The 15,385-nt window shown below is 26.8% G+C and overlaps 1 protein-coding gene across 1 annotated transcript; it reads left to right on the top strand.

Moving 5' to 3' along the window:
- Positions 1 to 5,211: 5,211 nt before the first annotated feature.
- On the top strand, positions 5,212 to 7,573 carry LOC108569982 (glycine cleavage system H protein). Its single transcript, XM_017931780.1, has 5 exons — positions 5,212 to 5,522; positions 5,619 to 5,698; positions 5,789 to 5,852; positions 6,314 to 6,445; positions 7,223 to 7,573. The coding sequence occupies exons 1-5, from the start codon at positions 5,396 to 5,398 to the stop codon at positions 7,321 to 7,323; spliced, it is 504 nt and encodes a 167-aa protein (XP_017787269.1). The 5' UTR covers positions 5,212 to 5,395; the 3' UTR covers positions 7,324 to 7,573.
- The last annotated feature ends 7,812 nt before the right edge of the window (positions 7,574 to 15,385 follow it).

Genomic DNA, 15,385 nt, shown 5'->3' with positions numbered 1-15,385 from the left:
GTCCTTCGGCCCCCTCGCATCGCTCGCTCCTGCACTGCGAGCGACTATTGCTCACTATTGAATATTCTAAAAAGATAAGAAACGTTAAATGTATTATATTAAAAAAAAAATGAAAGAGAAACATTCCAATTATTTAATTATTATTATGATTACTATTATTATGATTATTAAACCTACGTATGACGTAGCGAAAGAAAGAAAAAGAAAAATATATATATATAAATATTGTTTGGCGTTTTTATTTCATTGAAACTAATACAAAAAAAAATGTAACAAACAAAAATAATAAGATGAAAAATGGAAAACGTAATAATAAAAAAATAAAACGGAATAAAAAAAAAGAGAAATAATAATTAATTTACGCAAGAGAAATAATGATGGTAGTCCAGAGTTTTCATTTACTAATTTTTAGAAACCACCGAGTTTTTTTTTCACTCCATTCGAAAGTTTATATTGGAAAATATAATGAAGTATGTGATTATAATGACGCGCGGGTTTAATCGAATTAACCCGCCCGGCTCATTTAGTTTCTTTGAACGTTATTATTATATGATGATATATATAATATATATATATAAAACCATAGACTGATTTCAATGTTTACATTTGGAATTAAGGAAATAACAAATTATAATGAATTATAATAATTGAATATAATAATAAACTTTGAAAATAAACGCACTTATTTATTCCCGTTTCTGTAATTTTTTAATAAAAATCGTGTAAAAGTGAATTGTGTCTTATTTCAAATTTCTTTTTTCTTAAATTTTCCCTGAGGACATCTCGTTACTATTGTATTGCAGTTAAATAATAAAATAGACTGTTTAAAAAGTATAATCAAACAAAAATATAATTATAAAAACAATAAATAAACAGTAAATCCAGTGTAAACAATGACACCAATGCCAAATTGAAATTTTGTTTAAGTAACTGTCGAAACATTTGTTGACGAAAATATCCATTACACAAGTAACACATATTTAACTAACTTTTAAATAGTTCATTTTAGGTCATCCATTCAATCTACCATATAGAATTATTTCATTTGATGATAAATTTATCAATATAATTTTTCACTATTTCTCAAGTAATATTTTTACCTTTGTATGTACTTAGTTATTTGTATAATCATTGAAATAAATATTGTTAATATTATAAATTTGATTAAGTCAATAATCTTTTGTATATTGCAAATAAATTGTTCCCTTCATCAAGTTGATATTATGTAATTGTATTCGATATTTTGTTTTGGATATTATATTTTTATTTGATTAATACAATGTGCAGTTTAAATTCATTACTTCTATACTTTATTTGAATGTTATTTATAAAAGTTGAATTTATACAATGAAATTATACCCAAAAAAAAAACATTATGTTAATATTTATTGGAACCTATTATTTGATCTTTGAAAAGATGAAACTGAATTTGAGTTATTTATAAATATGATTTTTTTTGTTAATAATAAAGCAATAATAAAAATATCAATAAAATTTGTTTTTTATTTGCATTATCATTAACTTATTACAAAATTTATCTTACAGCTAACTTTTTTACAGCAATAAATTGTTCATCTTTATATGTTCTTATACTTTATATGTATAATTGCAATGTTTCAGTAATTTTTGTATAATTTATGTCTTACAAACAATTTTCAGTCAAGATTCCGTAACATAAAATAGTTTTAATAGAAATAATTAGTTATATTACGTTGTCCGGAAAGTTCATGCTGATTTTTCACGAAAATTAAAAGTAAAAACTTATATATCGATATATAAATTTTTAATTATGTATGCACCATTTTGATCTACACCCTTCTTCATCTTTTATACAACTTTAACACATCCTCCTAGAATTTATAAGATTTTTTTTTTGTCAAATCAAAAGATTCAAAATATGATCGTGGATGATATTTTAATATTTCTGCAAATACACATGTTGTGCATGTCTTAATTTCATCATTATTACTAGCATAACTTTAAGCCTAAATTTGCCAGCTGTAAACTTAGAGAATTACTTTCCTACAGATCTTTAAGCAACTTCTCAGTTAGCAGAATATCTTAGTTATTTCTTTAGTGGCATTTTTTGCTTTCCAGTAATAGAAAAGTATCAAAATCTTTTTTCAAAAGACGGTTGAAAAGTCAACTTTCAGAATATAGACACACAATTCTGATATATTTAGGCATCACCAATAGTACTTAGCAAAAATCGGCATAAACTTTCTAGACAACCATCAGTTATATAAACATCAAATAAAACATTTGAGAAAATGTAGATGAACGAATAACAATTAAAGAACTTTATTTCACTGCACAGTTAAGATCTACATGGAGAATGCTGTTGTATTCCTGACGTGCAAGGAATATATCCGTGAAGGAATTCTCTGTTGGAGCACGACGGACGCGGAAAAGGTCGTTGTATTCCAGACGTCCAGGGGAATTTTTCCGCTCGTGGACAGACAGAACGGCGATAATGGTCATATCCTCGTGATAGAGTTCTCCAATGATATTGTTGTATGGGGTCTATATCGCAAGCCCGACAACCGAAAGACCGTCTATTGAAAGCCCGACGTTCGAAATCGAGTGTATCGAAATCCCGACTACCATAACCCTGACAATCAAAATCCCGACTGTATCGAAATCCCGACAGTGTCTTTTATTATTATAATTTCTACAATAACATTTTTAAATTATTTACTATATTTTAATAGGTACGACGGATACTGAAAAAAATATTTTTAAGACCTAGGTCGATGGCTCTTTTGCCCGATTATTAATTGTTGTTATTTATTCTTAATAACAATAAATAATATTAATTATTATTGTATTTTTTTTCGTTGACTTATTCATTATAAAACTTNCGATTATTAATTGTTGTTATTTATTCTTAATAACAATAAATAATATTAATTATTATTGTATTTTTTTTCGTTGACTTATTCATTATAAAACTTAAGAATAAGAAATATTATATAATAAAATTAGTTAATGTTATTAACAATAAATAACAACAATTAATAATCTTATTAAGTTTTAGATTGTCGGGATTTCGAACGTCGGGATTTCGATACACTCGGGATTTCGAACGTTGGGATTTCGAACGTCGGGATTTCGATAGACGGGATTTCGGTTGTCGGGCTTGCGATTGCCACCGGTCGTATGTCATTTCACATTTCACGATAATGTTCGACGATGTTGTTGATAAAGAGATGGTGAAGATGTTAAGTAAATATTACAGAAGGTCTTGTAGAAGGTGCGTTTCAAGCGGAAGATGATGATACAAGGCAATGGAAGTTACAAGACATAGTTGGAGATTATGAGATAGAAAGAGTAAGAGAAGTCTAATATCTTTAAAGGAAAACATAAATCGGGATTGACTGTAGTCCGGTTTGAAAATCTCAAAACAAACTAACTTTTAATTCATGTTTATACATAAAAAATCGTTTGATTTCACTGTATATAATCAAATCACTTTTATGTAATTTTAAAGTCCTCTACTAATCCGATTTTAAATAGTGCTGAATACTTGCAGAATCGATTACACGCACTATGCGAGGTATTTATATATATTTCAAGTAATCTCAAAGAAAAGTACTACACTTTTGTTAGATGATTATAATTAAATAAATATATTAAAGTAATAATTTGTTAAACATTTCTCAGAATATTTATTGTAATTATTTCGTATAGTAATTACATTTTTAATTTAGTCAAATATATTCAAATAGAGATATTTCAAGACTCTTTTTTATTGTAGAATATATTTTACATATTAGTTTTATTGATTTAAAGCGTTTATAACTGTTAATCTATTCGCGTTAATCGTTTAAGAATGTTGAAACGGCAATGATGAAAGTTTTTAAGAAATTCTGATACGCACTATTGCTAAATAACCTTGGCTAATGTATGGGTAAATTCACACATACTTTAGATATTATGTAACTTGCATAACAGCGCAATTTACTTTATATCAAAGTAAGAAAATCTATTGTATTGAGAAAAAATATGGCTTAAATAATAAAAATTTATAATGGGCAACTTATTTTCTAATACATAAGTTCGTGGATTCTTAAACAGATCTCCAAAATATATATTTATATTAACTTTTAAATATTGATATTTTCTATTCATGCGACGCAATATATACTTCTTTTTATTTAACGCGGCAAAGATTAGTGAAATATTTTATATTTATTTTAAGAAATCATGTGGCGATTGGCAACCTCTAATCTCATTTCTAAATTTTTCAAAACATTTATGCAATAATCATCTGCCATTATCAATTATCAAAATGACCTGCGGCTGTTATTGAAAATTGAAACGAATAAGAACAAATCTCGGATATTACTATGTCGTCCTTATTTGCAATGTGTAAGAAGTCCACGGGGGGTATTGATAATACTGATAACCAACTAATCGCGTCTGACCTCAACCATAGCCGTACCAGAAACGGAAAAATCTCACTCGGTTGGTTTCATATTAATCCGTCCATATTTAATTATCTTTAAATTAAAACCATAACCACATCATACATTAATCTTTGTTAATAAGCAACAACAAAAAATCTGAAATGCTTATGTTTATTTCAAAATTATCATTCAAAAAAATATATTTTTGATGAAATTTCCAACACTGTTTTTAGACTAACTCTAATAATTAGTTATAATAGAAATATTATTGTATAAGTATTGTGAATATAATGAATTATTAGATTAATTATATAATATTTTTATTTATAGAATAATTTACTTCACTAAGTTAATTTTTAAATTACAAAACCTGTAAAATCAGGATTCGAAATTAACTTTTTTGGACTACAAAACGGACATTTTTACGATAATTGAACAAAACATGCCATCAACATTAGCCTACGAACTAATATTCTAAAGTTGAACCAAAAATTTCACATTTGAAATAAAGATATATAACAAATGACATAGGTTTATCTCCAAAGAAAAATACTCAATACTAGTGGAATCCAAAATGTTTTTTGAATACATGCTTGAAATGTTGGGGAGAAAGAAATTAGTTCAATTTACAATTCTTCTTATGAGATTAACTCGAAAGTCGAACAACTTAAAAGTTCCACTATTATAAATTACTAAAATCAACATGCCGGTAAAATTGTTTATTTTATATGTCAATGTCATAATTTAAAAAAATAATTTGCATACATCCACAATAAGAATATTTTAATGCAAATATTATTTTTGCAGAGCACGAGTTTTATGATTGGAGTATGTAACCACGCTCGATACGCCACTGGTCGCGAGGTTAGCTAGTAAACAAACCCGACAAATGTAAAGCACGTTTGGATGACCGCTTCACTTTTATTGGGATCAATTCTTTGAGCTGTGTGTCTGGTGTCTCGTCGTTGTCCACCTCAGAACCGAAAATGGTCTTCGCTAAACTTATTACCACAGCCTCAAGGCTCGGCAATAAATCGGTTTTAAGACAAATCGCCAACAGGAACGTCTGCGAATCTTATAGGTTAATTAGCTGTAGTCGCCATCTATTTGCAGGTAATTGTATATAAATATTAATAAAATCATTCAACTGCAACACAGCAAACTTTGAACACATTATGGTAAGACAATTTAATTATTTATTTCTTTTAGAAAGGTTATACACGGACAAGCACGAATGGGTCGAAGTTGATGGTAAAGTAGGAACTGTAGGCATCTCGAGTTATGCACAAGTAAGTATAGATCCTTCTTTTCTCGTCATCTGAGAGAAAAAAACTTAATTTGATTTGATTTGGTTACGTAACATCTCTGTTTCACTCCAGGAAGCTCTGGGTGATGTTGTATACGCTCAATTACCAGATGTCAGCATGGATTTAGCTAAAGGAGGTAATTATGCAACTATATTTTCTACTTGCTCGGAAAATAGTATACGCTGCGGTATTGAAGAATATATTTTACTGGAATATACTAGATATGTATATATCAATCAATTCAAAAATGTTATCAGATTTTTATCATTCACTATGACGATGAATCTCCTGATTCGCTATATCTCTAAAACGATTACGTTGTTTATTTTTTTTCTTTCAAAGTCGTCCTTCAAATCAATTAAATGTAAATAAAAAATATGAGTACATAAGATCTTTTATCCACGTCGATCATTACAAAATACGATTATTATATAATTCATTATTAGTTACTAATTATTAAAAAGATCATTATTTAGTTCTCATTGTAAAAATATTAAGACAATTTGTTAAAATAACAAGACTTTAACACAATATACATTTCAATGATATCATGATTAATCATTAATGATCGTTTATTTTTAACGCGTCTTCTTATAGATGAGTGCGGAGCTCTTGAAAGTGTTAAAGCTGCCAGTGAAATCTACAGTCCGGTTTCTGGAAAAGTTACTAGCAAAAACACAGAAGTCGAAGATTCGCCATCTCTGATCAATACATCATGCTATGACAAAGGTAAATATTTTAGTTATAATTAATTTATTTGAAAATATATAATTAATCATAATTAAGAAATCACAAATACCTTTTTATTTGTGTCTAGTCTCTTAACCACACGATGGTTTTTATAAATTTGATTATATCATCCACAATTGTTTATTATCATTTCTAATAACATTCAACTTATAGCCAGGGATGTTGGCAGGTTGTGAATGAATAATAAAAGTAAAAAAAAAAACATTTCTAATTTAAGCATATTTCAATGTAACTAATTAATTGTTTGCGCTAAGTATTACTTTCAGTTAAAATAAGTAATTTAACTTTTAGGTAGATGTAAAGTATAATCGTTTATTAAATAATAGTGAAATTTTCCAAAAAGTAAGCAATATTATCTAATTTGTATTAGTAAAATAAGCTTTATTTGTATACAAAAAAATAGAGGTAATTTTACTATTTATAATTTTATCAAATATTTAAAAACAATTAAGTAGTTCTGTTGTCGCTTGAGCGTACGAGAACTAGTAAGTAGTGCATACATTTTTAATATCACGTGTTTGCTTAATGTTATTTAGTCTATGACAGTAGCAAAATTGTATGAAAATACAATCATTTCGTGAATAATTTCCTGTCGCCTTAATAATAATGAATGAGGTTAATTAATGAATGCATTGTTATTATTTCCATGCATAATCATTTCATAATCTGGGTGATCAATTTGCGTTATCATTATAATTTAGCAGATTGCATTTTCTCAGTTGTTGTTACATTTAATAATTGTGTTTATTATTCTAGGATGGTTATATAAGATCGAACTGAAGGACTCGTCAGAGTTGAAGGGCCTGATGAATGAAGAGAAGTACAACGAATTCTTGAAATCCGATGATCACCATTAAACATCCTAGAACTGATACTGCCAGTATACTCATTTATTTTTTTTATTTTCTATGTTGTTTATTCTTCAAGTGTATATAAAATGTAAACCAAAGTCACATCCAAACTTAGCTAAATGTTAATACCAAAAAGAGTGAGAGCGATTTTCGTTATGCGTAGACGCAACTGAAGTGTAATATACTATAATTAATAATAATATTTAAAACAAACGAAGAAATAAAGTCATTGCCGAAATATAGAAAGTGAACCGGTTTTGTCTTCGTTGTATAGTTTTCTTTTTCAATGTCAATTTCCCAACCGTTTCCTCTAGATCTGCCTCGGGCAACAAATTATCGTGTCCATTTACGACAATTCGCCAAACGACAATGAAGAAGGCATTTGAATTATTTTTAGAAAGTGTCCAAACTTCTAACGCGCGTACGTGATGTACATATGGATCACGCAAATGCGATCGGTAAAACTATTTCATTTATGTACACTTAAATTGATAGCTCAATAACAAATGGAATCACATTGTTCATGTTAATTGATAGACAGTTAAGCTAATTGATATATTTAGGATTTTAAAGCGCAATCGTTAGACTACATATAGAAAAAGTAATTAGTTTGTTCTAAAATGGTGATTTTTTTAAATATTTTATATTTAATATTCTTGTTTATTATACAATTTAATTGAAACATTAAATGGTTTATTACTATGTTAATTGATCGTTAAACTATTTGTGAATCTCCTCGCATAATCTAGTAACTACAACTTACTTAACACACTTTTTATTTGAGTTGGAATCCTTATGTATGTAGATGATTTTATTAACACTAAAATTACCGTCCAAAAAATAAGTTACATTAGTTTTTTTCGTTTGTAACTTTTATTTAATGTGAAACTGAACTTTCCTACATCACTCGGAATTCAATAACAATCCCATTTTCTTCGTTTATTTAAAATAATTTCTTCTTCAATATTCATGTATGAAGACTATTATTTCTCGGTTGTATAAAAAAAAAAATTATTAACACTAAAGTTACTGACATTACTACATACCAAAACGACGCTCAAAACAAGTTAATTTTTTTAGTTTTTCTGATATTTCCTAAATATATAACGAACTGGTGTTTTTTTAGTAACTTTTTTTTCATTTGAAATTGAATTCCTACAACACTCGGAATTCAATAACAATCCTTTCTTCTTCGCTATTATTTGTCGGTTGTATAAAAAAAAAGTGTTTCATAAAGTACTTATTTTTTTTGTGACATTTTAGAACATTAAATGAAAAGGAAATACTACAGAATTTTCATAATGTGCTACTTTTATCCTGAGTTATAAAACTGTACTCTATCTAAAACTTGTATAACAGTGTAAATACTTCCCATGCATCATTGTTTTCAATAAAGTATGTGCTTCATAGAGCCTATTTGTATCATAAATTATAAGTAAACTCAATCTGATTTTTTTTATCGATATCGGAAAATAGAAAATGTTTGGTGAAGCAAATCTGAAAAAAAAATCAATATTATAGGAAAATTCAAACAAGATACTAACGATGTAATATATTTACCTTCGAGATATTGTACACCAAATTTCAGTACCGTTTGCGTTAATTGTCTTTACAATAATAATAATAGTGTGCATTGCACCAGTCGTACAAAAAACATATACAGAAATAAAACAAACAAAATAAATATATATAATTTCAAAAAAGTTAACTGATACAAAGGGCTGCACTTGTATTTACATTAATTTTATTATTTTATAATGGTTAATATATCTGTGTGTTAAGTGTACATTTTTCAAGTCATTTGCAAATCGGTTATATTGTCGCATGTTTGGAGCATAAAACCTTTTGAACCTATTTTTTCTGTAAATATTGTCTCATAAATGTGAGTACAATGGAACCTCGCTTAACGAGCACCTCGCATAACGAGTGACGATGAGAAGAGAAATCCCGAATTGCGCGCATGCTACATCATTTTTAAAACTTGTGTACACATATTATGTGTATTTTTGAATATGTTTCACTATACGAGTAAATCCGGAAATTTTGAAACGAATTAAACTCGTTAAGCGAGGTTCCACTAAAGTAATAAAGTACATTAATTTTTGAACTATACGTGGAATGTATTTAATAATTATACAACTTCATGAATTTTTATTTTAAATCAAAATTAGAATAAAATCTATAAATATTAAACAGACTATTTAAATAACATTCATTAATCATTACTAATTTTAAGATGTTTGATAAACAAGTTTTAAATAAAAATAGAAAAAACGTAGTCATAATAATAATATTTGATATTACAATAATTAACGATAAAAAAACGCTAAGTCAATTATTGCGATTGTTATAAAATTATAAACACAAAATTGAGAAGCTTATTTCAAAATTAATGTGTTTATTAAATGTTAGTAATATATTGTTTTTATGGAATTTTGAACTTACCTATAAGCTTTAAATTTAGTAAATTAGTCACTTTAATTTGCAAAATTAATAATATAAATATTTTTAATTTCTTTTCCAAATCAAGCAAAATTTTATTTTTTTAAAACATTGTCGCATATTTTAGGTCTGCAGATTATTGCAGTAACTTTAGTCTGATTTGATGTTGATATATTTGATTATAATATCACTTCACTTAAATTTTACGTCTAATAGCCAAATGGTTAAGTCGCCCTACTCACATGCCAGTGGTCACAGGTTCAAATCATGGTCAAGCCAGGCCCTTTGTGAGCCCTCTCGGTGCTTGCAGCAATAGGGCCATCGTTCATCATAGATGGACAGTGAAATGAATGAGGTTCAGTATATGGACCTTCACCCAAGTCGATGGACAATGACAGTGTTAAGGATAGCAGCAGATTCACAGTCAAAGGAAATAGTGGAATCGCAGAGCATCACTATACGACATCAAACCAACAAATTAAAATCAAATCATCATAATGGTAACTATCCACCGGGAAAGATTATCCATTTAATGTCAACCGCGATCTTAAATTTACTCAATGTTCACATTGATGAACAGATTGCAAATAAAATTACACGACATAAATAAACAATAAAACGTAAATTTCAATGAAATAATTTCCCACGTGTATCAATTTACCTAATGTTCGTATAATTATGTATACTTTCGTTTACTCGTCAATAAAAATAGAGCTAACAAAAAACATCTATATAAGGAAGCAACAAGTGTAAAAATACAATTATTACATTTGCATTAAGGAACTTTGCGAACTTTTTTGTATACTTTATAACAACAAAATATGCAATTGTCGCTATAACTACAGATTTTTATTGATATTAATCATATTTCTTCTTTCAAATACACAGGTGGATTTTTTTTATTTACAAATACTATAATAATTAGAAAAAACATTGAAAATTTAATTTATTTCACAGGGTGAATATGTAATAAATTATAGTTATGCAAGAGAATATAATGTTATTAAACTAATATGTGAATATTTTTTACGGATATTATATCAAGTTAGTTTAAACAAAAATCAGTTATGAAATGTCAAATACAGTGATAGATTTAAAATGTTAATTTCAAACTTTCGTGTTATTTGAGGCGGGAATACACTAAAACGAATTTAATGGAGGTTTGTGCTTTAAAATTTTACCTACAGTTAAACCTATTGATGAAATTTAAACGAATTTTAACATAATTTATAATTAAAACGTATTTATAAAATCAGAATTCCGCACACGAAAATAGATTTTTTTTAAACAATTTTTAAATTTAGATTAGCAAAAGACACAGTGTTCAAGTTTACAACTTTGTTCATGGCCACCTACCTGTATTGGCCAATGACCAAGATTTGTATATCTGATGTCATTCACAGGAACTGTGTATGGTTGTTATCTTTTATCATCTTCATTTTCTTGCTGCTCATCATCTTTTCCTCAATGTCTTCGTCAATTTTATAATTTTCGTGTAAATTAAGATATGAAAAGATTCAAATATGATAGAAGTTAGTAACAATATATTTTTACAATAGTTTGTCGAGACTACATCTAGTATCTTATGTTGAAAATCGGTATTCAGTTATAAACTAGAATGCATTGCATATTACGGTGGCAGATGCCACCGCTAGTTCCGAAAGGATTAATTTTTACCAAAAATTATTGAAAAAAGTGAATGAAAATTTAATAAATACATAATTTAACTTGCATTTCCATAAGAACTAAAAGTTAATTTTATAGAACCAAATCTTATATTGATATGATCTTCACACATTTATAACATCTGATTTTTTTGTTGCTAAGACTGTTAGTGTGAATTTTAAATGATGTGCATCTAGTGCATACTTAGACCAATATAATTTTTCATATAGTATTCTGATCTGTTCTATCAAATGAAATACAGTTGAACCTTGTTTCACAAACATCACGCATAACGAACATTTCGCAAAATAAATTGTAAGAAAAATTACTCCCAAAAATTATATGGGGAAAATTGTTTTACTCTACAAGTAAAAATCCGGAAATTTTGGAACGGATTATGATCGTTAAGCGAGGTTCCACTGTATTTTGATTTGTTTTCATCACTTTGTCAAGGATTCGCTGGTAATTTGATCATATCAAATTCATTATCGAGCAAATGGTAGAATGGAATTATCAATAAATCACGTTAAATTTATAACAATAACTTCACTTTATTGCATTTGATCATAAATAAAATACAATAAAAATTAAATCGTTAACTAAAATCATAATTTGATACATATTCAACAATATAGAAAAATAAAAATAAATATAATAGTAGCATTTAAATTTGTTTAAACCAAAAAAAATACATTTTAATTGATATTTTGATTAATGATTCTTATAACGTTTTGAGAAAATTTACAAATGTAACTTACCATGACGTAATATATAGATTATGTAAACAACTAACGGTTAGTGTTTGACTTTTACGTTATCGACTTATTATTCGGTTATTATTTGCACTGATTGTTTGATATAAAAATTTTCGAAATCAATTCAAACTGATTTTATAATCGCATCGACATCATGCTTGCCAAATTTAATTAATTAAGAATACTGAGTGTTGTTTGTGTATTTTGAAACTGCAGGGAACAAAACGATAAAAAAAAGCAGGAAATGTGCAATTATTAATTGATCACGTAAATCCATATTGGATGACGACGTAATCCAAATATAATGAGCTGACGCAGTGTTTATTTCGGAATCGAATAAATCGAAATTATTTTCACACAAATATGCGTCTTTAAAATCAGTGACTTCCAAAATTGAAAACAAACTTACTTTTTGAACGTAAAATTGGTTAGTTTTTACCATTTACGCAATTTCAAATATTAAAATACTAAAACAAAATAATTTAAGTTTTGCAATAATACAGTTACAATTATTTAACAATCTATTTAAACTGCAATTGAATTTTAAATATTGAAAATTTGTTAAAAGTCGATAGTTATATATATACAGAAATATTTCGCATAGTACAGTTTTCATTAATAACAAACTATTTTTTTTGTTAAATACAATTCTAAAACATTAGAACACATTTTTTTGTATACATAAATTGTCGTTTTTTCGTTCAGTAATATCTTTTTGTGCAGTTTTAAAGTCCTCCATTAGTCTGTTAAATTAGCGGAACCGATTACCTGCATTATGCAAAGTATTGCTATATTTACATTTACTAAGTATATTTACAATTATTTGATAACAATTTTTTAAATGCAATTAATGAGTAATATGAATGATACTCAATTTTGACTTCCGAAAAAATGTTTATTTTTATCTTTGACGAATCGTCTGTATCATAACAATAGAATAAATATGATTGTACATAAAATTATCAAATTTTTATCTAGTATGACAAAAATTATATTTTTCTTATCAATGATAGTGTATCTCCATTTCATTTTTGAAAGTACGCTCTTTCCTACATATAACGTTATCAACTGTACCTACTTAAATTATTAATTAAATTTTATATCATACTATAAAGATTAAAATAATTATATAAGTTTTATTATTTTTGAATATATTGAGTCTCCTAATTTGTCCAAAACTTTTTATAAATCTCACATTCTTTTTTTAATTACATATACTTAGGGTTGCCGTATTTCAATTTTAAAATATAACTGGGCTAAAAAGGATTAGACTCGCATCATTTTTATTATTCTAAGTGTTCATTTTATTACATTACTTAAACTGTATTGTTTTTGTGTCAGAGTATAATAAATCATTATCTACAAACTTTTTTCATGTATTATTTATGTTATCACTAATTAAAAATAACTAAAATTGCTAAATATATAAGGTTTATTTACATAAGAATAAATAAATGTCTAAAAAGTTAAACCTAATGTCGTTAAATAATGTTACTAAATAATGTTTTTAGTAACCTAATTGTTAATCAAATAGTAAGTTTCTCAAAAATAATACTAACAGTAGAAAATTATAAATAAATAAAAAGATTATGGTAATAATGTAATTAATTTCGTAATACATTTCATCAAATTAATATGGCATTGTAGTTAATCAATTATTTATTTAAAAAAAAAACTTTATTTCCATGCAAAGTACAATAAACACTTGAAATATACACATGTTGATGTGCAAAATTACCCAAACGCAATTAAGAGAAACTGGGAATCACTTGTTTGGGTATGAAAAGCAAGGTTAAATAACATAATTTACTTTTTAACCTCAAGAGAAACAAAAAAATATCTGTTAATAGCAAAGAAACACGTAACCGCTTATATTTTCTGAACAAACACAAGGTAAAAGTAAATAGAATAATGAACTAAGCGAATTAATTTCAGTATTCAATGAATTCAGTCAACAAAAATATTATCTTATAAAAATGTTCCATTGTATAAAGGAAATAAAGGAACTGTTTATGTATCTTTTTATTTTATTTTTGGGAATTAAAATATAGTTAATCCGGACTGATTGAATTCGCACTATGCGAGGTTTATTTCTATACTATACTTTTTGTTTGTTTGTAATTTCTTTCATTTTTCTTACAATTCATTTTGATCGTTAGGTGAAATGCTCGTTATACGAGGTGCTCGTTAAGCGAGGTACTCGTTAAACGAGATTCCACTGTATTTAAATATTTATTTAATATATTATAAAACTTGACTTAATTTTATATCTTATTTGATTTAAATTAATATTGAAAACCAATATAAAAATAGATTGAAATTCCTAGCTATCCAAGAATTCTTGGTATTTGATCTCATTCAAGTATGAAAGAGATCACGGAATATCCAGGCAGCTCTAGTTGTGCATGGAAATATTGATCGCATCTTCGAGGCGCCGTCAGAACTATCCATTAAATGGAAAAAAAGTATAATAATTTATTTCTCTGCTATTCACTTTAGATATTACATAAGATCCGCGAAAGTAGAATAATATTTGCATACAGTAAACTGAAATATTGGTACATTACGATAAAGGTTTGATAAATATATATATATATCAACTGTAATTTCATTTGTCATTACATTTGTGTAAAAAAATAACATACGTAAAAACTTATTTATTTATTTTTAATTGGCCGGAAAGACTACAGTCTGATAAAAAATGTTAAATATAAATATTTTATTGGTTATTTTTAAAACAATTTGATTATATTTAAATATTTATATGCTTCTGCAATTCTATACATCAATCCAAAAATGGTAAAAACAACCACCAGAAAATACAAATAATTTTTATGTTATTTAATTTTAGTCAAAGCATATTTTTTAATACAATGAAAATTTAAATTCAAAGACTTTTAACATAACCATTAACTTATATATTTAACATATTACGTGGTTCAACTTTGACATAAATTCAAAAGCCAAAGTAAAAACGGTAAAAAAAAATAGCATTATGCGTTATTTGGGACTCATCTATATTATCTATTGTTCAATTCAGACTAGCAATGAATGAGCATTTCCTTGAGAACTAAATACCTTTGACCTAACATTTAAATTATAAACGAAACCTCTTTAAAATGTTTTCATCTCATTAGAATAGCGCAGTTGTCATGAACGTTGCTGCTTAGAAATTGCAGTAACTAACTGCAAATTGTTTGTTACAC

The sequence above is a fragment of the Nicrophorus vespilloides genome, unplaced genomic scaffold, assembly GCF_001412225.1.
Source record: "Nicrophorus vespilloides isolate i.1.1-1 unplaced genomic scaffold, Nicve_v1.0, whole genome shotgun sequence".
In the NCBI taxonomy this organism is placed as follows: domain Eukaryota; kingdom Metazoa; phylum Arthropoda; class Insecta; order Coleoptera; family Silphidae; genus Nicrophorus; species Nicrophorus vespilloides.
Note: the sequence above shows the minus strand (reverse complement) of the source record. Positions and strands in the feature narration are given on the sequence as shown.